The sequence below is a fragment of the Phoxinus phoxinus genome, assembly GCF_949152265.1.
Source record: "Phoxinus phoxinus genome assembly, chromosome: 3".
In the NCBI taxonomy this organism is placed as follows: domain Eukaryota; kingdom Metazoa; phylum Chordata; class Actinopteri; order Cypriniformes; family Leuciscidae; genus Phoxinus; species Phoxinus phoxinus.
In genome coordinates this window covers 31,736,131-31,760,228 of record NC_136878.1, presented here as the reverse complement: position 1 = coordinate 31,760,228, position 24,098 = coordinate 31,736,131, and the positions used below count along the sequence as shown (strand labels likewise).

Here is a 24,098-nt window from a genome sequence, read left to right as displayed (position 1 = left end):
AACTGGGTGGGTTTCTTGATGAAAGCTTGATGCTCGCTTCTTTTTTCAGAACAATTTTCATTGGCAGAGAAGAAATATACTAAGCTAACATCCACATTTTTTGTCTGAAACACAGATATTACCTCTTGCTTTTTGAACTGTTGTTTAAAAGCAACATTACAATGCTGTTGAACTGAATATCAGCAGGACTGATCAGCCTACGGCCTGCTGCCTGTGTGATCATTCTGCACAACAGCTCATTTGCTAGTTTTGTTATTGACAAGAAGTGAGGAAGACAGAGAGAAAAAGACAGATACAAATTCCTGGATACACTTGGAGGAAACAAGAAATAGCGTTTAAAGGGGGTTCGAAATGTAAAGGTTACTGGTAACTCTTCATTTCTCATAAGATGTTTTGATAGTTTTAAAGGGATAGTTCCTACAAAATGAACACTGTCATCGTTTACTCACCCCATGTTGTTCCAAACCTGTATGAATTTCTTTCTTCTGCTGAACACAAAAGAAGATATTTAAAGAATGTTGGTAACCAGACAGTTGATGTCCCCATTGACTTCTGCAGTATTTTTTCCCTACAAAGTCAGTGGGTGCTGTCAACTGGTACCCATATTGTTCAAAATATCTTCTTTTGTGTTCAACGGAGGAAATAAGTTCATGTTTGGAACTACATGAGGGCGAGTACATTGATGATATAATTTTCTATTTTGGGTGAACTATCCCTTTAAGAGATTTTCAGAGTTAAATGAATATTGAAAACCAGTAATTAGGGTTTAATTTTATTTACATTTCAATAAAATTATGACAAGGAAATAGGCTAATTAATGTGAATTATGATGATTGACATAAAATCCCATGATGAAAAAGTGCCAAGTGTTTTTTAATGGGAGAAGAGCGTGCCAGGGGGCGTTGTTGTGGGATATTGTGTGGTATGTGTTATGACCATCGACTGACAGCAGATTCATCTTTAGAGCCACACACACACGCCCACTGAGAGAGAGGCAGCGGCTCTTTATTCACCCCAGCGCCACCGTTACCTCGCGCTCTTCAAAAACACATATTCTAACCGCAGAGATGCGAAGTGAGCCCGTCGTTTTGCAAACTAGCTAAAATTGGGCAGTATTGGTGGGCTATTCACCGTGGGATTCGTTTAGTGCATCTGACAGCCTACATACAGAGCGCGTAATGAGAGACGCAGAATGCCGCTGCTCATAATGTGACTGACCGCGCGCACCGCATCCAAAGCCTCTACATTCAGCCTGAAGAAGAAACTCGGTGACCAACAAAACGCATCTCGTCTCAGGAGAAGAAAAAAAAACCACCAACATGGGGTAAGTTGCTTGTAAATAGCACAAATCGCATCTCGTCTCGGGAGGGAAAAAACATCAACATGGGGTAAGTTGCATGTAAATAGCAAAACGTATAGGCTAGGAATTGGCAGCGCAGAGCCTGACGGTTTTATCACCGGTCTTATGAGGACAGGGCAGAATGTAAGGGCAGTTATTCATGTTCATGAACGCCTTAAGTGTCCTTAATGGTGTGCATTAAAATGTATACTGAATTATAATGCTGAATATATATTTATATGCGTTATGTGTTAAATATTTTGTAATAAAACATTTTTACATACCCCCCATACACACACACACACACACACACACACACACTATTATGTGAGTGTGTACACTCATATATTTTGCATTCACTTTTAATTAATCATTTATTCTTCATCCACTGGGTCGACCATTTTTGACCACTGAGACCACAGTCTGTTGGTTAGCCGCGTGTATTATTTTTAGGCAAATGATAACAAGCATGTACTCTGAATGAGAATGAACATCAGCTAATTTCATATACTGATGTGCTGCAGTGCCAAAGGCCTTTAATCTCGTCATGCTTATGTAATCTACATTTCAGCAGAGCACCGCTGCATGGCACAGCCTCATCAATACAAGTTTGGAGCCAATATTGGCAATGACATCTGATATATCTGTACATGCTAGTGGAATTTCCAAAGCTCAGCTGGAGATTGATCTGAAATATAGATTTTAAATAAAGGTGACCCTATACATGGCTATTCAATCTTAAAGGGTCTTCTGCTTACAGTTTGTTCTCAAATCTTCTCCATTGGTACCCCGCCGCATGTAGATATTATTTAGGATCTCAAAATATATCCCTGGGTAGTCTTTGATCGATGTCTGGAAGTGATCATCTTTTCATTTTAAATGTGTTATTACATAAAGATGGATCTTCTTGTGGTGGCAAAGCATTTTCCATTTAATAAATAAAAAAAATTTTTTAAACTTGAATTGCTTTAAGTCCCCTCTTCTTCATTCTTAATTAAATTATAACCGTTGAAAGATTCAAGGGCTGTTCTGGGAGTATATTACTCTGGAGAAAACCATTCCCACTTCCTACTCAATTCAGTGGCACACAATTCAATTTATTACATGCTAAAAAGTGTTTGGTTGTTATGCAGTTTGCTAACATTACTGAACAGCCGTTGTTAAGGCAGTAGTGGGAGTAATAGGCCTGCTGAACGAATGCAACATGTTTCTCATAAGCAGTGCATTGTTGCAAAATCCAATTAGCTAATTTTGCTTATTAGGATAGATGATTTGAATTGCACCTTTTCAAACTCAAGCTTGACCAGGTTATGTAACTAACAAAATAGCTTCTTATCCATATGTCTTGTACATGCTATTACAGATCACTTAGGTTTGGAGTGTGGCAGAAGTTTGGTCTTCTTTATTGTTGCTCTATTATTTGATCAGTAAGACAGATGTTTAAAATGAAAACGACTGCTTGCTCTGGATGGAGGTGTGTTGTTAAAGGTGCGTGGGTGTGAGATCAACACTGTTGATGTTAATGCAGAACTGTCTGCTTATGATTTCTTATATAATTGACCATATCACATTTAACATTCGGACAGTCTTGGCTTCAAGATACTTTTGACTGTTGAATCCAATGGATTCTACGATCAATCTGTTCAAAATAGTTTAGTAATGGCTTGTAACATTCACATTTTCTCAGATTGCTCTTAGGGTTTGTGTTTTCATAAACATTTAGATATAAAATCTAGTTTTCATTTTCCTTTTCTAAATTAAGGCTGTTCCCCCATCCTATGTTTTCTGCGTGGGCGGTTGACATTCAACCATGAATTGATGAAACATGAAATGGAAAAATCTTAGCAAACAAGATATGAAAATCATTACGTTTATTCTGTTTGCTACTAAGGAAAAAACACAGGATACTGGAATAGTTTGTGTTTTAACCTATTTTTTCACATTTTCTTTCATATAGTGTGACAGATTGTACACTGCTCAAATATATAAAAGCCTTTTTTTTATACAATTACTGCATAGAAATGATAAAGCTATTATTAAGTACATTATTTAATTACTGCTATTACAATTTAAAACATTTTTATGTTACTTTATATATATATATATATATATATATATATATATATATATATCTATATATATATATATATATAATATATATATTTCTTTCTAATATACACCAAATACGTTTGCCACTATAATTATAACAATATGAGAACATGTATTATAGAAAATGGAACCCAAAAACGTACATAAGCAAATACACTGGAACCATAATCAGAAAATAAAATAGTCAGCTGCAATAATGTAGCAATATGTTCCAGTCTATTTACAGTTTCATTCATACTTCATAAGTTTGAGTGAGAACAGAGAAAAGTATGTGTGGGTTATTTACACAAACAAATTCGGGTGGAAATGTCCCAATAAGCTTGGCTAATGGATTGCATTCACAATATAAACATTTTAAGTTTCTACATTTGAAATGGTTATGACCCTATGGAAGCATTGTGATGTCATGTGAAGCACCATGTATGGTGAATGCAACTGCATTTTAATCGAATTTAAATGCTAATTATGCAACAAGCCTTTGATGCTCTTCAGAGATCTTCCGCCTCCACAGTGCAGCGTAAGCACTTCTCCGTACTCCGCATTTCTCTCCCTCCTTCGCCTCGCTCCTCTTCCTTCTCTTTTCCTTCTCTATTTCTCTCATTCCTGCACATCAGCCCAGCAGCAGCTGATTAGAAGCACGCTAATGTAATTGAATATGGTGATTAATTATCCTGGGAATAGGAGCAACAAACCGTCTGTGTTTGTTATGTTTCCCCCTTTCCCCCATTATACTTCCCGCTTCTGATCCTATGTTTTAATAAGATGGATGAAATATTAGAGTAAATTGGGATTGAATGGGATTTCTTTCCGGGATTTGAAGGGTGTTATCTGTGGAATTGGGTCAGAGGAGTGTAGGGTGTGGGAATGCTATGGAAAAGCTCCATCTGCCGATGACTGAGCATACAGTTGTGGAGACATATGCCCTTTGACATTGATTTGAGGCCAGTTGCTTTTAGAGTAGTATGTTGGGGAAGGGTCAATGAGCAGGCTATACTGTAGTGGGCTTCCCTCTGAGTTTGGATTTGGATTTTGAAGCAAAGCATTTCTCTTTACCTGAAACTTAAAGGGCATTAGTGAACTTCCCATAAAATCTTCCGAGTCGTATCTGATCTAAGTATCCAGAGATAAAGCTGAGATTGTCAATAATTTTGAGCCTGATGCATTTGTTAGTTGTCCCTTTAAGGATATTCTGACTATTGGTATGATGGTTCTGTACTTTAATATTGTGTTAAAGGAACATGCCGACTTTTTGGGACTTTAGCTTATTCACCGTTTCCCCCAGAGTTAGATAAGTCCATACCCTTTTATCTCCGTGCGTGCCGTAACTCTGTCTGACGCACCCACCGCTAGCCTAGCTTAGCACAAAGACTGGAGGTAAACGGCTCCATCTAGCATACTGCTCTCAATAAGTGACAAAATACTGCCCACCTTTTCCTATTTACATGTTGTGATTTGTATAGTCACAGCGTGTATAACGCAAATAAATAAATGAATAAATAAATAAATTCTGCGGAGTGATATGCTCAACCAAAAATCAGCAAAATCAGATTTTGCGAGCAAATCACTCCACCCAAGCAGGAGTGTCCACTACAAATCACAACATGTAAATAGGAAAAGGTGGGCGGTATTTTGTCACTTATTGAGAGCAGAATGCTAGATACGGTGAATAAGCTAAAGTCCAAAAAAGTCGCCGTGTTCCTTTAACCCTTTGACGTGTTCAGCACCGGTTTGATTGGAGCATTCAGTGCATCATGTGATCAACTGCTAGATTCAAATGTGCTTTTGAGCTTTGGCTGGCGCTGGCTGCAGTGTGTCACATGACAAGCATGATGCGTCGCCATAAAGTAATTAGGAGATATGTTCTAAAAATAACGGTCGCCTTAAAAAACTCACGCTGGGAGGGTCAGCTAAAATATTTTAAACTTGCAGTAGCTAACATGAAATCACCATGAACCACAGCACTTAAATATTGGTCAATGTTAATTTCTACTTATATTGTCTGTATAAATGATAAATGATAAATTAACAATAGTTCATGAATATACATGAATCAACAATGAATTGATTTCATTGTTTCCAAGATTTCACTTTTTTTTCAGCATGAAAGTCAGCATGAAATAAAATTCAACCTATTTTCTAGGTTCTATTATTGTGAAAAAATCTTCTTTGCATGTGCTTCATTTAAGAAAATGTTCATGTTAAATCAAGATGTTATTACTGGACCTTCCGGTGAAAACAACAGAAAACTCTCTGGTGACATATGTAGGACTTCTCCAATCATTTAGCCTGTTTAAAGCTCATGTTTATCTAACTCCGCTCTTGACTGCAACGCCCACATCTCAAAATCCAATCAACAACCAAATGTATAGAACCAAGTACCCATCCTACATTTTTCTTGTTTGAAAATTCATTACACGCGAATGTAAGTCACAAAGACAAGATCTGTCGTTACTTTCATTTCATTGTGACTTTGTAACATAAAAGCAGGTACACTTAATATATTAGACCTCTATCTCTATGGTTAAAACATAAAACTCTATGCAAGATACTTGTGCTGTTGTTGTTTTTTGTATTTTTTGTATTTTTTTTACTTCGCTACTGCTTGAAATGAAACTGACATCTACCACTAAACCAAATCATCATTGTAAACTTTCCATAGTAAATGAGGGTATAGCAACAACAATATTGAACACTGATTATTTTTTATGCACTCCCTCAATAATGAAAATGTATTAATGTTTATTTACAATAACAATGTTCTGTAGTGCAACTGATATTAATAAATGCTGTATTTTTTTTTTTTCATTTTTAGTTTATTATACCTCATGAATTGAACCTTACTGAGAGGTTTTGCCATGATGAATTGCTGATGACATGTATGTATCACTTTGAATGAGGATACATCTGTAATTGTGTTAAGAAGAATGAGAAAGTTCAGAATGAGACAGCTCATCTGACTCGGGCTCCAGGTTTCTTTTGTTCTCTTTAGCAATGATGGCCTATTATTCTAGAGTGATTATTCCTCCCTGCTTGTGGTCCACATGCTTTTCTGTTTTTTTGTTGCCCAAAGTGATGATAACGTTCACAAAACTGACCTTGGTTTTCTCCGTGCATTGGCCTCCAAGGTGATTAATTGCTTAAAGGGATAGTCCACCGAAAAATGAAAATTGTCATCATTTACTGTCCCACATGTTATTTCAAACCTGCACTTGTGTTATTGTGAAACATAAAAGAAGATATTTTGAGAAATGTCTGTGTTGTTTTTGTTCATACAATGAAAGTCAATGGCGTCCAGTGTTGTTTTCGACCCCATTGACTTTCATCGTATGGACAAAATCTTTTGAAACCTTGTTTGAAATGTTAATGATGACACGATTTTGATTTTGGTGTAACTATCTTTTTGCAGAGTTTATTCTTTTGTGTCATTATCGAAACCTTGGCTCAGGTGTTTATGAAATTCCACTAATGCTCTGACTAAAAGAAGTAATGCACATTAGTTTATCTACTAATTACGTTACCTTTGTCTATGTGTGATTATTATTAAATTAAGCTAGGGTGTCTAGGAAAAGAGCCCTGATACTTCCAACTTCCAACAGCAAAGATCAGGTCAGTAGGGGTGGGACTGCACAGATTACTGCGACCCTGACTATATTTAGTGTCCGTCCCACACTGCCCCAGCCAAACAGCTGGCATTTCCATATCAGCAGGGCGTTGAATGGTCGCCTTGCTCTGTTAGCAGGGCACCAATGCGTCTGACTGCTTAGGCAAGACCCAGGTTTCTACCTGGGTTCAAGCAGTGGTGATCAGCAGCAAGATGGAGGCTGAAGAAATGGTGATCCGTCTACCGGGACGTTCCAGCGCGCCTGGCGGAATCGGAGAGACAACGGTGCTCAGGCACAAAGAGGTTCACCACTTTTTTTTCCTACCTTTCAGGGAACAGCCCATCTACAGCACCCGGGCACACGTCTTCCAGATAGACCCCAGCACTAAGAAGAACTGGATGCCCACCAGCAAACATGCGGTCACTGTATCTTACTTCTATGACAGTACCAGGAACGTGTACAGGATCATCAGCTTGGATGGATCAAAGGTAACGTGGTGTTTTTTTTTTTGTCTTTTTTTATACTGATGTGGATTCATGTTCGTTGGTATACTGTAGGAAAGCATCCATTGAGAATGTAGGGAAATATGTCCTATAATATTATGAATATTATGTTCTTCTCAGTGGGGGAGATTAAAGGATTGTCTTTGGTTCAGGAAAAGCATCTGATAATGCTTTCCAAATCTCAAAAATATAATGTGTTTGATGCATTCAGTTGAATTAGCAGCAGATTTTGAGTGTGCAGAGGACCGACCTGCTAGAGATTCCTATCAAACATATTCTCCGGGATAGAAGTGGATTATTTCGTTCTCCCTGTGGAGAGCAGCATGCACTTGAATTGGTCACTGCTGTGCAACCTTACACAGTGGATGTAATGGCCCAATATTCAGGAAACATCAATAGCCAGTGGTAGTGACTCTACATCCGCTAGAGTTAGTCCATCCATCTTACCGTTGGCTATTACTTTAAGGCTTTTATAGTTTCACCCATTTATTTGAATGCAGATGGTGTAATTGTCCACAATACTTCACAGCAGACCACTGCAGACCATGTGTCTCCACCATCCTCCTGAAATCTCACTGTAGAAAGCAGTCGTGTGGTTTTGTAAGTCAAATCACAAACCCTTGGACCCAATTAGCCTACAATTCAAAAGTATAGCTTCTGCAGGAGAGGACCCACTGCTTTCAAAAACATTATATGAGCATTGTATGGAGTGTTTAATGTGCAGTCATAACCCTATACTGACGGTTTCTCGACTTTAGCAGAGGAGGATTTTAAAATAGCTCCCGCAGTATGTCTGAATGTGCTTGTGAGTTGGGATGCTCAGCCCTCCCCTTCGCTTTTGGTTTCAGAGACAGAAATAACATGTGAGCCAATGCACTTTGCACTGTGACTGTTGACACCTACACACGCGCACACTGTTTGTTCAGCAGTTAATCCTGTTTGATCCATGTTGAGTTTTGTGTAGACCTTAAACATACCATAGGGTCAACGACTTTTTTTTTTGCAGATCTATTAATTTATTAAAAAATATTAATTGTATATTAAATGTCTTACAATGACTTGAATACACCTCTTCTCTGACGGGCATAATTCTTATGTTTTGTGGCACGGAAAGTAAAAAAATAATGTCTCAATAAAATAATGAAATTGAGAGGACCCCTGTAAATCATTACGACTGTGTGTCAAGGTCAGTTAGTCCTAAAATTTTAACTTTTATGACAATCGAGTTGTGAAATGTCATGTGGTGGTGCTCCCAAAAATGTAACGATATTTATGAATTAATAATTCGTAGTTAGTAATTAATTTAATGTACTGTAGGCTAATGTAAAGTACATTTAGTTTAATATAAAGGTTTCATTAGTTAACTACATTAGTTAACATTAACTGAAAATGAACTGCCCTTCTTCAGCATTTGTTAATGTTAATTTCAACATTTGTTAACACATTATTAAAATCAAAAGTTTTATTTGTTAACATTAGTTAATGCACTGTGAAGTAACTTGAACAAACAATGAACGGCTGTATTTTTACTGACTAACGTTGACAAAGATGAACAAAAACATCAATAAATGTATTGCTCATGTTTAGGTCATGTTAGTTAAAGCAGCACTAGGTTACTTTTCAACCTTAATAATATATTTCCAAGTCTCTTGTGATGGTACATCGACTTACAATAGGTTGAATGACACGTCTGCCATAGCCTGACGGGGTCTGTAGCGTTTTTAATCGTAGGCTACTTTTAAACTTCGGGTTTCGGGTAGTAACCGGCGAACAAAGAGAACTAGCCTAACTAGCCTAACCCTAACTAGCCTAACCCTAACCCTAGCTAACCCTAACCCTAACTAGCCTAACCCTAAGTTACAAAATTCGACTGCTTTACGGCATATACGTCACTTCCACCACCACCCCCACTTCCTTAAAATCGGACGTGCGAGCCAAACTTGCGTTTGTTTGCCAAATGTTATAGTCGTGGACGAAGCAGCACAGAAAAGCAAGAAAGCAAAGGTTTTGTCGGAGGAAAGCAAAAAGAGGAAACGAGAAAGTGATCGCATTAAAGGCAGAACGAGGATCAACACTGGCGTGAGCTGAAGGAGGAGGAGGGGTGCCCGATGCCACCCGTCCCGGTTCTCCAGGGATTGTTCTCTTTTTTGAGCGACAGTCCCGGAAAATTTATATTATTTCCCGGGACACGAATTGTCCCGTTTTTTTGTGAAAATGTACTTCTAAAGTAGAATTTCCTGGTTTCAAATAAAACCATTTCCGTCTACTGTTACTGTGTTTTCTTCATAGTTGTGTACAGTACATCCAATCATGTGTCCGTAAACCGGTAAAAACCATAGATATTATATAGAGACTAGATGCCCTATTGGCTGCTGGGCACCGAGAAATACGGCCGCCATCTTAAACCGGTCGTACTCCTAGTTTCGTTGCTTAGCAGCAGTCAGATTCCAGAGCACTGTGGAGCATTTTCCTGTTCTAATCGGCGGACCATCGCAAATAGGGCCCGGGATTACTTTTCACAAGTACATTTTTAACATTACCGTACTTTTGGTTGTGTTTTGTGAATAGAATATTACCAGATAATTGAGAAGGAGCAAGGATCTTTGATATTACTGTACAGAAATCGTAGCCAGCCAACGTTCTAGGCTAGGTTTACTGCACCACTCGGCATGGAGAGGTTGGGTTAAGTCAGTTTATATACTGTCTATGGGTAAAGTAATTATTACAAGAGCTTCTCGGTTATCAGATACAAGCATTCAACGGCCCTGTAGCATAAACATATACAAATATAGGTTATTTGTGTTTGCGCACGTGATATCAGGAAGCAATGTAATAACGTTAACTTACCTGTGTAATACACACATGACGGCGATGCGCAAATCGAGTGTGTGTGTGTGTGTGTGTCACAACTTATTAAAATATCTTACTTTACTGCAACTATCTGTTACTGCTTCTTTATCATATTTATAGTGTGTGCTTTAAAATACCTTATCCTGTATCACATATTTTGATTTTGGACGTCTGGTCACTTTATATCTTTATTATTACTGGTAAGCCTACTATGAATATTAAAATATGCCGAACCATGTGTCCTTTATCATATTTATATTGTGTGATTTATAAAATACCTTATATCCTACATCACATATTTTGATTTTGGACGTCTGGTCACTTTATATCTTATATCAGAATATTATATTACTGTTAAGCCTACTATGAATATTAAAATAAGCCGAACCATGTGTCCTGTATCATAGCTACATGAATGACATTTGCAGAAAAAAACCCTGCGTGAAAATCAGTTCGGTATTCAGTGAGATATGATTAATTAAATGCGCTGACAGCTTGCACCTGCCATACAGATTACACTGAGTGGAGCGGGTGACCGGTTTAAGATGGCGGCCCCACGGCTCGACCGCGCTAATAGGCAGTAGCGGTCGATAGGGCGTCTATCTATATGATGTCTATGGTAAAAACCATGGTAAAAACGGGTAAAACAGTGGATTGGCCAATGCCAGGCGTTTACATTTATTTGATTGCAAGCTCAACTTATCGCCTAGCAACTGCCTGTGCTGTCGGTCGGTCGGTCGCGCGCGCGCATCAACACAACTAAGATGATACAGTGTGAGTTTAGTTGCTAGCTAGCTTTTTAAAAACTGTCTATTTACATCTATTGTGTGAAATGGGGGGAGAGACGGACGAGGAGGATAACACAACAAAATCGGATGAGCCACCAGTGTCAAAGAAAATACTATTTACAACCTACTCAGACCCCAAAAAGTAACGTTACTAATAATCTCAGTGTCCCGGTTTTTCACAAATCAAAGGTGGCAACCCATGCCCGACCGATGCGGACTTTCAAATATTAAATGAAAGCCTATGTCTAAAGGGCGTGAACACGTTTGGTATGGGCTACATTCTTGCAAGTAAATATATAAGATGTACAAAATCATATTTTAGGATACCTAACATGTATGTGATATTTGTTTATTTGTCTTGCCTCAAGCTATAATGCAAATCGATTTGTAAAATTTGCAGATTCCTCTATAGTAGCTTCTTGATATTATAATATTGACGATATATGGTTATTATCTACCACTCCACACATTGCATTGAAGTATCATAGCCTATAGATTCAGTAAAACGGTAACCAATAGACTAGGCTACTATAATGACGCTGACTTGTAAACGTGAGCATCGCGATCATTTGTCGTTTGAAAAAAAATAAAACCCATGAAATTATATTGAAATATATGCCACTGTACCTGGATGAAGACATTTCACACGCGACGCAAGCAGAACACCTGCATGTGAACTCCTACAGTGTTCAGGGCTATCATGGTTGTCAACAAATGCACGTGCATGTATGACAGGGTTTACGACAGTAGTAGAGGACAATACTGTTTCCCAACTCTAGGGGGACCCCGAGAGCTTAAAAGTTAAAAGTAACCTGGTGTTACTTTAATGCATTAACTAATGTTAACAAATTAAACCTTATAGTAAATTGTTACCAAATTAATTAGGTGTAAGGAAAATGTGTTGTTGTTTTTTACTTGATGGTTATACCACATGACATTTGTAATTATTTTTCATTTGCCATCTCAGAAACCTTTTAAATATACAACTACTGGTAATAGTCTATAGCTTGATTTAGGTAACTATCAACACTAGCAAGTATCATAGTAATTCCAAGATATTGTTTTAAATACTTTGGAGTATCATCTAAATACCAAGGGACATACAAATGCTTAACATTTAGTACCTGATATGATCTCTGTCCCATGGCACCGCCGCCGTGCCTTTTTGTTAAGAAATTAGGTGGTGGTATTACAAAATACGGGTATCCATAGTTGCATTATTATGTCTTTAAATGTTACTGTAACTTATGAGACTGGGACAGGGAATGGGGTCAACACAGCAGATGTAATTAGAGTCTGATCTTAAGTCCAGTCTGAGCCCTTCAGGGAATTTAAGTCATGCTCACAGTGGCTAAAGGTATTAGCAGGATGCTACATTGATTGAAGAGCTCATGTTAAGCCTGACATAATATTTAAGTTCTGACCATGGCTGTGTTTTCGCCCTCTACCCGTGCAATTTATTCTGCCCTTTCTTCAACTGATTGTGGTCCTGTCACTCTGAATGACAGAGACTTGTCACTTAAGCCTGGTCTTTATCTGAACCACCGCTGACCTATAATAGGCAATAGCAGAGCGAGCAGGAAGGTCTCTATTCGCTGAGTGCTATTCACATTATCTTGGATATAACTTCACTTGACGGTATCTGATCAAATGCAGTTTCCTTTTAGTTGGGACTCTTCTTTGAGCCCTTTCCTCCTTACATTTTTGCCAATTTATTAAAGTCACCAACCATGGCGTGATGGTAGGGACAACCTGTCACTCGCATGAGATCACAGCAATAGCAAACAATAACGATCCAATCAATTCCAGATTGACTAAATTCAGTCCCGCTCTACTTTTTTTTTGTGTCTTGTTTGAGAAAATTTGGCTGCCATTAATTACATAGCTCAGCCATTTTCAAAATAGTAAAGCTTTTACGGTTACATGCTATGTTTTTTTTTTTTTTTTCAGTAGTAGTATAGTTTCAAAGCGCCATTTTTTTAACAGGTTAAAAAATTATTGACTGATTAATACAATCAGATCCAACTCCCTGCAACATTATTGCTTCATCATGCATATGTGTGACTCTTGAGCAGTCTAAATTTATTTATGTAAATTAGTGTGTAGAAGTGGGAGGTATATATTTAAAATTTAGGCCTGGTTTCACAGACAGGGCTTATAGATTAAGCCACGACTAGGCCTTAGGTAAATTAGGATATTTAAGTAGCTTTTATAAACGTGCCTTAAAATAAAATATGGCACTGACTTATTGCTTTCAGATAAAACATTTTAGTCTGGGACTAGTTTAAGCCTTGTCTGTGAAATCGGGCATTAGTCTACTTTTTGAATGTAGCGTATAGTGTAACTAGCTAAACTAAAAAGATTTGTTTTTTTATTTTCTTTTTTTTAAATCATAGGGCTTTTCACACTTGGCATAGTTAACCCTGGGTCATTCTAAACCCCTGGTAAATGGATTCCTGGGTTATCTTGCTTCACGTTTCACATTACATCTAATTGCTTTTACACAATTTACCTGTGGTTAACAATTAATCCTTGCTATACTTAAGCTGACATTTCCCACTGTATATTCCTAAACCCTGGGTTCGCATTTTTTTATTTGAATTTGTAGTGTGCCGGTGTCATTAATTGGACAAACGCAGCAACCTTTTTACATAAAGCATTACGCATAATTATGTTATATATTGTCGACTGTCAATCAAGTTTTACTGAAGGGACTTTTGAGACTATAAAGGTGAAACTCTTGCCGTTTTCTAGCACCATATTTTTTTCCCCTCAAATGCTGAAACATAGCCTGCTTATACAACACGTGTTGTTCAAAGCACGTGAATATGCACATGATTGGTTGGTTTGGAATAACAATAACCCGAGGTTAAGCGCAGTGTGAAAAGCACTTATAAGTATCTTGTTGCTTGGGATGTGACATTAAATGATCAGAAAAGAGCAAATGCCATGCGCCGGAAACAAAATTGCGTTGCTAACAGCTAGGCTATTATTGCGAGTGACATCCTGCTCTCTTTTAACCCCTGACAGATTGCAAAAGTGGCATGAAACGGACAGCTTCTTCCAACAACAACGTTAGCCTCAGCGCTGTTCTCCGCTGCTGTCCACCCACTGCACAGCTTTCAGCTGTTCACATGCAATTACAATCCTGAAGTGAGTGATTATACAGGAGGCTGCGTGGACTCTGATTAGGGCTCTCGTCGAGCCAATCCGTCTGCTTCTGAAAATAAAGACAAATACCAGCTCCAGCGTACTTAGCGTTCTGCTAGCTGAGTCGATACACAAGAACTCAAACTGTGAAGTTTCTGAGCTGGTCTTCCACACATTCACATGCTCATCACTTCATTAGGTTCAACCCACTTAATGTGTACGTTAGGCACAGCGCAAACATCAGTCACGCTGATGCAGATTAGCAAACATCAGCAGATTTCTAACAGCAGATTTGTTAGAAAACCTTCAGTCTGGTTGCTAAATATCTTAATTATTTAAATATTATATTTTGACATTTTCTGAAGAAAATAATGAGCTGCTTACCCATGCAAAACTTGCTGCTATAGGGTTGTGTGTCTGGTCGCTTCCCATAGTGTTCTGAACGTTTGTTGTTTAAACTTAAATTGTTAGTTCACCCAAAAATGAAAATTATTTCAGTAATTACTCACTCTCATGTTGTTCCAACCCCGTAAGACTTTAGTTCATCTTCGGAACACAAATTAAGAAATTTTTGATGAAATCTGAGAGCTCACTCCTTCATAGGCTGCAAGGGAATTGCATCTGCCAGCCCAGACAAGTTAGTAAAGACATCGTTAAAATAGTTCAAGTGACTACAGTGGCTCAACTGGCTCAACTCGTCAGTTTATCAAGTGACGAGAATACATTTTGTGCGCAAAAACAAAACAAAAATAACAACTTTATTCAACTATCCATTTTCTTCTGTGTGGGCCTCTGAGTGAGTTCACGTAGTGTAACAGCGCAGCGCTTCTGGGTTGTACGTCAGAACGTAGGCTCACTATTGGCCGACGCTGGTCATGTGTGCATGTGTGATGCTGGCCAATAGTGAGCCTACGTTCTGACGTACAACCCAGAAGCGCTGCGCTGTTACACTATGTGAACTCACTCAGTCTCTTATGCTCATGACTGCATTTTTAGGGTATTTAATAATACCGTAAGTACAGTAATACTGTGAAATATTATTACAATTTATAATAACAGTTTTTTTATTTTAATATATAGCCTATAAAAAAAAATAGATTTTTCTAATTGCAAGGCTGAATTTTAGCATTATTACTCCGGTCTTCAGTGTCACATGATCCTTCAGATATCGTTATAATATGCTGATTTGCTGCTCAAGAATCATTTCACCACCCAGACTTTTTATCCCCAAATTGTGATAATTTAAATAGTCCCAATTGTCATCTCTAAATTTTACATGGAGAAATTGGGCCATTTTGAAAATCTTTTTTGACCACAGTTTCATAATTAATAAACATTTGAGTATTTGGCTGAACAAATGCTTGTTTCAGACTACTGAGAACTAAAATTAACTATGGGCATGTGGACTATCTCTTTTCAGCTCTATTCCTGTGATTCCTATTACTATGGTAACAGCAACTTCATGATAGGTGGATCTCTCTTCAGGATTATGTGTAGCAATTCACCAGATATTCATTGCTTAAAATTTATTTCTGGTTTTCACAAAGGCAGATGTACTGTATATGCAATTGAAATTGAATAGGATTTTTACTTTCAGAATCCTGTTGTGCTCTGTTGGTCAACCTTAAATACCAGTGGAAATGCTGAATACTGGAAGTATAGAATAGAGGGAACAGCTTTCATCCTTCCAATGATTGTATAACATGTGTGTAACACACACACACACACACACACACACAGGAAGCTGACAGTGGTAGCCCACTGTCGATTTTCTCGCTTGAAATTACACGTTTGTATGTGGCCAATTGGCCTTGTTCTGGAAGTGTGTGGGAGTATGAGAGCGCTCGAGGCCTTTTATCCACACAGCCTTCGTGGATTGCTATGCTTTGTGCATCCATCCATTTCATGTTTTACATTCCCCATCTTGAAGTGCAAAAATAGATACAAATATGAGGTTTATGCTTAAAACAAGTTTTTTTTTAAAATCTGGAACTCCATGATATGAAATCTATGTAATTTTATAGGTAAATAATTTTTTTTTGTAGAAATCTGGTACTTAGGCTATTAAGAATGTGATTTCTGTGAAGATGATACAGGATTTTGATGACTTTCTAAATCTCTGGATGCTCAAATTATGATTGTGAGATCCACCGAATATGTGCAACATTCACAGTGCATCTCTCTCCTCTCTCTCTCTCTCATTCTCGCTCTTTCCTCCCTCCTTATTTGCTCTCGGTTTCACACCCACACAAACACATTCACTGGCAGGGACTGTCGTCATTTCATCAATAACATTTCACAGGCTTATAATGCAGGAAACATCCTGAGATGTACTGAAGGCAAGTGTTTGTGAGCATCCATTTCTGACCATCTCATTTAGACATTTTTTAAACATTTTTTAAGATAGACCCCTCATTCAACAGCATATGAGCTGTTTACTTACTCCATAACTAATCACTGATTAACTTTAAACTCCATCCTTGTGCCTTGGTATTAAATCCACACAGAAAATGTGGCCAAAGATTTCTGCACCCGTCGTTTACCTGCCATTCCCTTGTATTGTATATTGTATTATATTATATTATACAACAGTTAATTCTTGTTCTGATTGGCTGAGAGCCTTTTCCAGCCATACGATTCTACTAGTATCACTACGGGAATTGTTTCACTGTTGCACTATTCACTGCATTTCCCACAAAGAGTGTCATTGCGGACTGGCAAACCACCATAATTTTACAAATACTTTGTTGTTGTGTCACGGAATGTAGTTTTAAGAGTTTATTAGGTGAGAATATATTTACCTCAAATATGCGACTTATAAATAAAAAATGCATATTTGACAATTTGTTGAGACGTTTTCGGAGATGTGAGCTCCAGTCGTTAGCATTCAGCGTTCACGTACCCTTGAGAACAGCTTTGGGCCCTATCATGCACTCAGCGCCAGGCGTGATGCAAGTGTTTTTTGTTTCAGCCCGACGCAGTTATCATTTTTCATATTTAAATATCAAATGCATTTGCGCCCATTTGTGCGCCCATGGTCTGAAAATGAGGTGTGTTTAGGCGCATTGTTGGAGTGTTGCTATTTTGAGGCAACTGAAATAGACTGTGTTGACCCGGCTACAGGCGCATATTACTAACACACTCCTTAAATAGAATTTATTTTTATTTAAAGAGCGTTAGTAATATGCGCCTAAGAGTCCACAACAGGCGTGCACTTTGTCCCGTAGATGGTCTGCTCGCACGCAGACCCGTTTCCTCTCTGTTTTTCGCTTGCAAATTTTGCCATGTAAATAGCGAATCCGCCATGGCGAGAGCGCAACTGTCTTTTAAAGGGAATGGGAAATGATACTCTGATTGGTTTATTGCACGTTACGCCCAAAACACACCTATTACTCTTTAAGAGAATAGGGACAACCCTTTTAGACCATGCGCCGTGCACGTCCCGCTTAGAACGTTAAAATATGGCCCTTTATCTCGGTTAGTCCTTCGGGAATTTGCTGCTGGCTCTTATCTAGGTAGTGGTTGAACATGAGGTTTAATTCATTTTGGGTATATCAAACGGGCAATTGTTGGTCTTATTAATCTACCTGTTCCAGAGCTAATCGATTTGGCTTAGGGCAAAGTTACGTTTCACAACTTTATATTTTCCTCAGTGGACATTCAAACTGATTTTGTGATTTATGAATATAAGATTAACCTGAAGAATATCAGCTAGATGCAGGTAATGCATTCGCTTAGTCGATATCTCACTCATAATACTCTCCTTTACATACAATCAGCTTCAGTAAAGCGACTCAACATTCCTAAAGTGATGTTTTAGAATTAATAACGGAGGCTTGGGCTCAACTGTCAAACTGTCAACTTGAGATTTGGATCCACGGCGGAAGGAAGTAGTTCTGCACAAAAGAGTTTTTTTTTTAAGACAATCCGTTGTTGTTGTTTCCTATTTATTGCCATCAAACTGTTGTATAAACGCAATATCAAATTCATAGCCGTCGCCGAATCACAACCATGCTGATATAGAGCGATATCACACGGCTATTTACACAATGCCTTTTTTTTTTTTTTTTTTTTTTACAAAATGTTCCCTAAAGTCTGTGCAAATTTTTTTTAAATGATTTCTTTAGAAAGATGTCAGAATTTTTATTTCAGTTATTTTAGTATTGTTTATATACTATTATTGTATTTATTAATTTTGAAATAGATTTCTATTTAGCTTTAAATTATTTTTATTTCAGTGTTAGTAATTTTAGTACTCCGACTTAAACTTGAGTCAGTTTTTTAAGTTTAAGTTTTTCATATAATATTTATTTATATATTTACTTAATATATTACTTCAGCTTTATTTCAATGAACAAAAAGGATTTTTAATATTTTAGTTTTAGTGATAGTTAACAACAATAACAACTCTAGAAATATCAATGGCCATATTTGAACTTACTAACTCCAAGGCCGCATCTCCGACAACAGATCTGTATGAGCATGATGATAAACTAATGGATCACACTCTTTCACACACAATTTTATGCTGGCTGTTAACCCAATATTTCAATCAGCCCATGTTATGGACCATATTTCTGCCTATTTTTTGCTCTCTCAAAAGGCCTTGACCATAAACGCTCCAAGGCCGGATTGAAAACACGCACTCGTGTTTTCACATTCTTTTCTGAGGAGTTGTTTTCTTTTTCATCTCACAGGCAATAATAAACAGCACTATCACCCCGAACATGACCTTCACAAAGACGTCTCAGAAGTTTGGGCAGTGGGCAGACAGCCGTGCCAACACAGTGTATGGGCTGGGTTTCTCCTCTGAGCATCATCTGGCCAAGGTGGGTGGAATTCTTTCTCTCTCCTATCTCTCGTTTTCTACCCCGTGTCTCTGGAGGTCTTGCTCTCCCTTTCTTTCGTTCTCTTCCACCCCCTGTGTTTCTGTGCTGGGGAACACCTACACACTGTGCCCTAATGAGGAGCTGTACAGTCATCTGTGCGTGGGAGGCTTCTTCTGTGCAGTGCTTTCCTCTCTTTCTCTCCCTCTCTCACTCCTCTGCATTATGATGATGCACTGTCAGGAGCTCGCCACCTCATCTAGTCTTCCTCTTCTCCTTCTTTTTCATTCCCTCTCACTCTCCTCTTTCCTTTGCTTTTACATATGCTGCATTTACTTCATACAAAGTGAATTATATAGCAGTATTTTTACTATTATTTATTTATCATTTTGAAAATGTTGTGTTCATTTACTCACTCTCATGTAGTTCCTGATCTTTCTCACTTTATTCTGTGGAACACACACACACACACACACACACACACACACACACACACACACACACACACACACACACACACACACACACACACACACACACACACACACACACACACACACACACACACACACACACACACACACACACACACACACAAATGGACCATAACAGTATCATAAAAGAGCACTGTACAAAGTTTAAATGTGCAGTTGTTACATTAGCACGTTATTTCTACTTTATTTAATGTAAAATATATCAATAAAAATTACTATGGTAATTATGTAACTTAAGTCAGGTTGATTCGGTCGTATTAAATCATATTTTGCGTAATACAATAATATAATGCAATAATGATTTTCTACACAATTTAATTCCTATTATGTTCCACAGAATAAAGTCACAGAGTTTTGATATGACATGAAGGTGAGTAAATTATTAAAAGATTATTGGTAACACCTTACAATAAGGTTCCATTTGTTAACATTAGTTAACATGGTCTTATTGGACTAACAATGAAAAATACTTTTAAAGTATTTATTCATCTTTCTTAAAGTTAATTTCAACATTTACCAATACATTATTAAAATCAAACATTGTATATGTTCATATTATTTAATGGACTTGAGCTGACATGCTAACTAACTAACAATGAACAGTTGTATTTGTATTAACCAACATTAACAAAAAATAATAAATATTCTAACAAATTAATTGCTAATGGTTAGTTAATTTAGTTATTGCATTAACTAATGTTAACCAGCATAGAGGGTAACTCATTGCAAGTAATGTGCATTATGTAATCGGATTACTTTTTCTATCTAGTAAAGTAATGCATTGATTTTAAATTAACAACAAAATATTTGAGTTACTTTTTCAAATAAGTTACTTTATTTCCTCATGTATTAACTGACACATTTTTGTCTCCATGTTGAGAGAAATCGGGTGCAGAGCGTTGTGTGCGCTGTGCAGATGATTATTGTAGTTCTAGACTAAATTCTAGTTCTAGACTAAAATAACACACATTTACTCATCTCACTTGCACAAAAACAGTAATCCTTAAAGGGAATAAAAACAGTGAATTGCAAATAGGGCCCAATTGTAATATGAAATATCAAAGCTGCATAGAATATTAAAGCTGCAGTTTTTTGGGTTAAAAATTATCCAAAATATTTTTTTGAGCAAGTACATAACCAGCCAGTGTTCAAAACTATCTGCTTGGCCCATGCGAAAACAAAGATAAATATCGGAAGGGCATTAAATGTAGTCACGCAATGCTGATGTTGTTAACATTAACAATTTGAGAACAAAGTATAATTTGCACGGTTTGACGTGATATGATAAATTTACTGCAATTTACTTTTTATTCTTAGTTGGTCAGAACAAAAGTGGATGTTACTTGTTCAGATTAAATTTTCTGGTGAAAATTCTTATGTTGGTCATACTTCCAAAAAGTAGAATCTGTGATTCCGAATGACAGTATCCACACCGGCGCGGTGACTGACAGCTGGATATTCTCCTCAAAACATTGCATTCATCCACGCTGTGCCGTGCCGAGGCACAACCCACGTAAAGTTGATAATTCCACGAATATCTGCAATTGCAGATTTCGAACAGCTTTAAGCAATCCTGCAGTATTTAAATATGCCAGGAGCTATTCTATTCCATAAAATAATTCACATAAGGTCCCAAGAATACAGTCTAGCTCTGATCAAAACTGGCTGTAAAAAATAAATCTGCATTGTTTATCCTTTTGATCTTTCATTCAAAAAATTGCCAAAAATCTAACCTTTCATTGAAGTAAAATAATTGAAAGTGGGGGGGGAAATCACATTTGAAATAAATGTTTTTCTCCAAAACACATTGGCCACAATTATTGGTACCCCTAGATTTTTTTTCGAGTAAAATATCTCTGAAGTATATTCCCATTAATATTTACCTTTTTTAGCACACCAGAGTGACTAGGAACATGAAATTGTCCAGCCATGACTTCTTGTTTCACAGGAGTTTAAATATGAGGAAACACAAAGGCCCAATTCCCTTAATCATCCATCACAATGAGTAAAACCAAAGAATATAGTTCTGATGTGCATCAAAAGATTGTTGAGCATCACAAAATAGAAAGTGCCTGTAAGAAAATAGCTAAAGAATTGAAAATCCCCATTTTGACCATCAGGGCAATAATTAAGAAGTTCCAATCAACTAAAGATGTTATGAATCTGCCAGGAAGAGGACGTGTGTCTATATTGCCTTAATGGACGGTGAGGATGAAAGTTTGAGTGGCCAAAGACTCTTCAAGCATCACAGATGGAGAATTGCAGAGATTAGTTAAGTCTTGGGGTCAGAAAGCCTATTATTCCCCACAAGTTGTTTGGGAGAGTTTCAAGAAAAATCCCCCTCACTCATCCAAAAACAAACTCCAGCATGTTCAGTTGTCAGACACGACTGAAACTTCACACGGCACAGGGTTCTGTGGTCAGATGAAACTTAAAAAGGAGCTTTTTGGCAGCAAGCACGCTAGATGGGTTTAGTGCACACAAGGATAAAAAGTACCCCATGTGTACAATTTAATATACCATTGGATCTTTAATGTTGTGGGCATATTTTTCTGCTGGAGGTCCTGGACTTCTTGTTCAGATGCATGGCATCGTGGATTCTATCAAATATCAACAGACAAAAAATCAAAACCTGACGGCTTTGGCTATAAATCTTATAATGGGCCGTGGTTGGATCTTCCATCAGGACAACGATCCAAAAAAAACATCAAAATCAACACAAAAATTTGTTACGGAGCACAAAATGAAGCTTCTGCCATGACCGTCCCAGTTCCCTGACCTGATGAGTGGAGTGAACTGAAGAGAAGAAGCACCAACATGGATCTGGGAATCTGAAGAGATTCTGTATGGAGGAATGGGCTCTGATCTCTTGTCAGTTGTTCTCCAAACTCATCAGGCATTATAGGAGAAGACTCAGAGCTGTTATCTTATCAAAAGGAGATTGCAAAAAGTATTTAATAAAAGGGTGCCAATAATTGTGGCCAACGTGTTTTGGAGAAAAACATTTATTTCATAATGTGATTCCCCCCCCCCCACACTTTCAATTCTTTTACTTCAATGCAGATTTATTTTTTACAGCCAGTTTTGATCATATTTACCAGGGGTGCCTGAGGCATTCTGAGGACGACTGTATGCTTATTTTTGTTTGTTTTCCAGAGAGACTTCAGATAATAGGTGGATTAATGTAAAGTGGGATCAAAGTGGTATAGATGGGCAAGCCATGTATCACCAGAATAAAAGCTAATAATGGCTGAATACAAACAAAAGAATAATGATAAAAAATAATGAAGATTAGGTCTCAATCATGGCAGAGGTGTGAAAGGTTTGTCGAGTGAGAACAATAGAAACATGAATGGGGCAGTTCTCCTCGCCAGACGTTGGACAATAGACTGCAAATGGGTGATTAGAGGGCAATAAAATAGTTTATTAGCATCTTATCAGCCTTTTTTTTAGAGATAACATCCTCAGATGTGAATGAATGAAGCATGAGCAGATGTGTGGCTTCAGCGTCATTGTGTTTCTACAATACAGACACATGATATTTTTATTTTACATTTAAAATAAATATTCTTAATGTTTTAATTTAATATTTTTTTTTATGTTTGAGCTTATATATCTCCATAGACAGTGAGTATTAATGAGTAATGAACTCTTAATAAAGTCAAAGTCTAAGTCTTGAACTGTAAACTCTCAAGTGTTGGCTTTCTAAATATATGTTGGCTAGGCCTATGTGTCCATTCAGAATGACTTATGAGCAGCAACCTTTTTATTTTGGGTATGTAATTTATGCCCCACTTGCCAAAATGCGGGTGTGGGGTAAGGGATTAAACATCATATTTGTGTTTAATTTTTGTTAATGTTTTTATTGCTGAAGTAATAATGTCCCATTTTTCTGCAAATCAGAATAGCTGCAAAGCTGCAAGGTTTATTTGAGCTGCACCCTCAGGTGTGAATCTGCATTTCCTTTAGCTTGAGGCTTATTCATTTCACTTCTGGTGTGAAAGTCCTTTACATTTGCCAAAAATATAACTTTTTTTTTTTGTTATTGCAAAAATTAACAAGCTAGCCCAGCCCAGGTGAGAAAATATAACACAAAAGTATTGTAACATAACTTTCCATAAAAATTAACGAAGTAACAAAATTAGTTAATATTTAGGAACACAATATTGTAAAGCATTACTTTTAACTTTCCCCAAAATTGGCGTTAACTAATGGAACCTTATTGTAAAGTGTAACCATATATTTGTTTTATGTTTGGATGATCTCTTTTTAATTACAAATGCCTCAAACTTTGAGATACTACAAACTTTCTGTCTCAGGTATATTCACTCTAAATCTGATTTTTAAACTGATGGAACACCATAGTCCCTGACCTAAAAGTGTACATAAATCTTCCTGCTCGATATATTTCAGAGGGAAATGCTTCAGTCCTTCCAG

At 37.3% G+C, this 24,098-nt stretch overlaps 1 protein-coding gene across 2 annotated transcripts in view; it reads left to right on the top strand.

Moving 5' to 3' along the window:
- Positions 1-940: 940 nt before the first annotated feature.
- homer1b (homer scaffold protein 1b) overlaps positions 941-24,098 on the top strand; it is a 36,862-nt gene continuing 13,704 nt past the window's right edge. Inside the window, exons 1-3 of one of the 2 annotated variants that reach the window (XM_079606700.1) lie at positions 941-1,324; positions 7,382-7,538; positions 19,039-19,170. In XM_079606700.1, coding sequence (XP_079462826.1) covers positions 1,320-1,324; positions 7,382-7,538; positions 19,039-19,170 — 294 coding nt within the window. In that variant the 5' untranslated portion in view covers positions 941-1,319. Of the gene's footprint in view, positions 1,325-6,120; positions 7,539-19,038; positions 19,171-24,098 lie in introns of those variants that run through there. The other variant, XM_079606699.1, reaches the window with a different exon arrangement.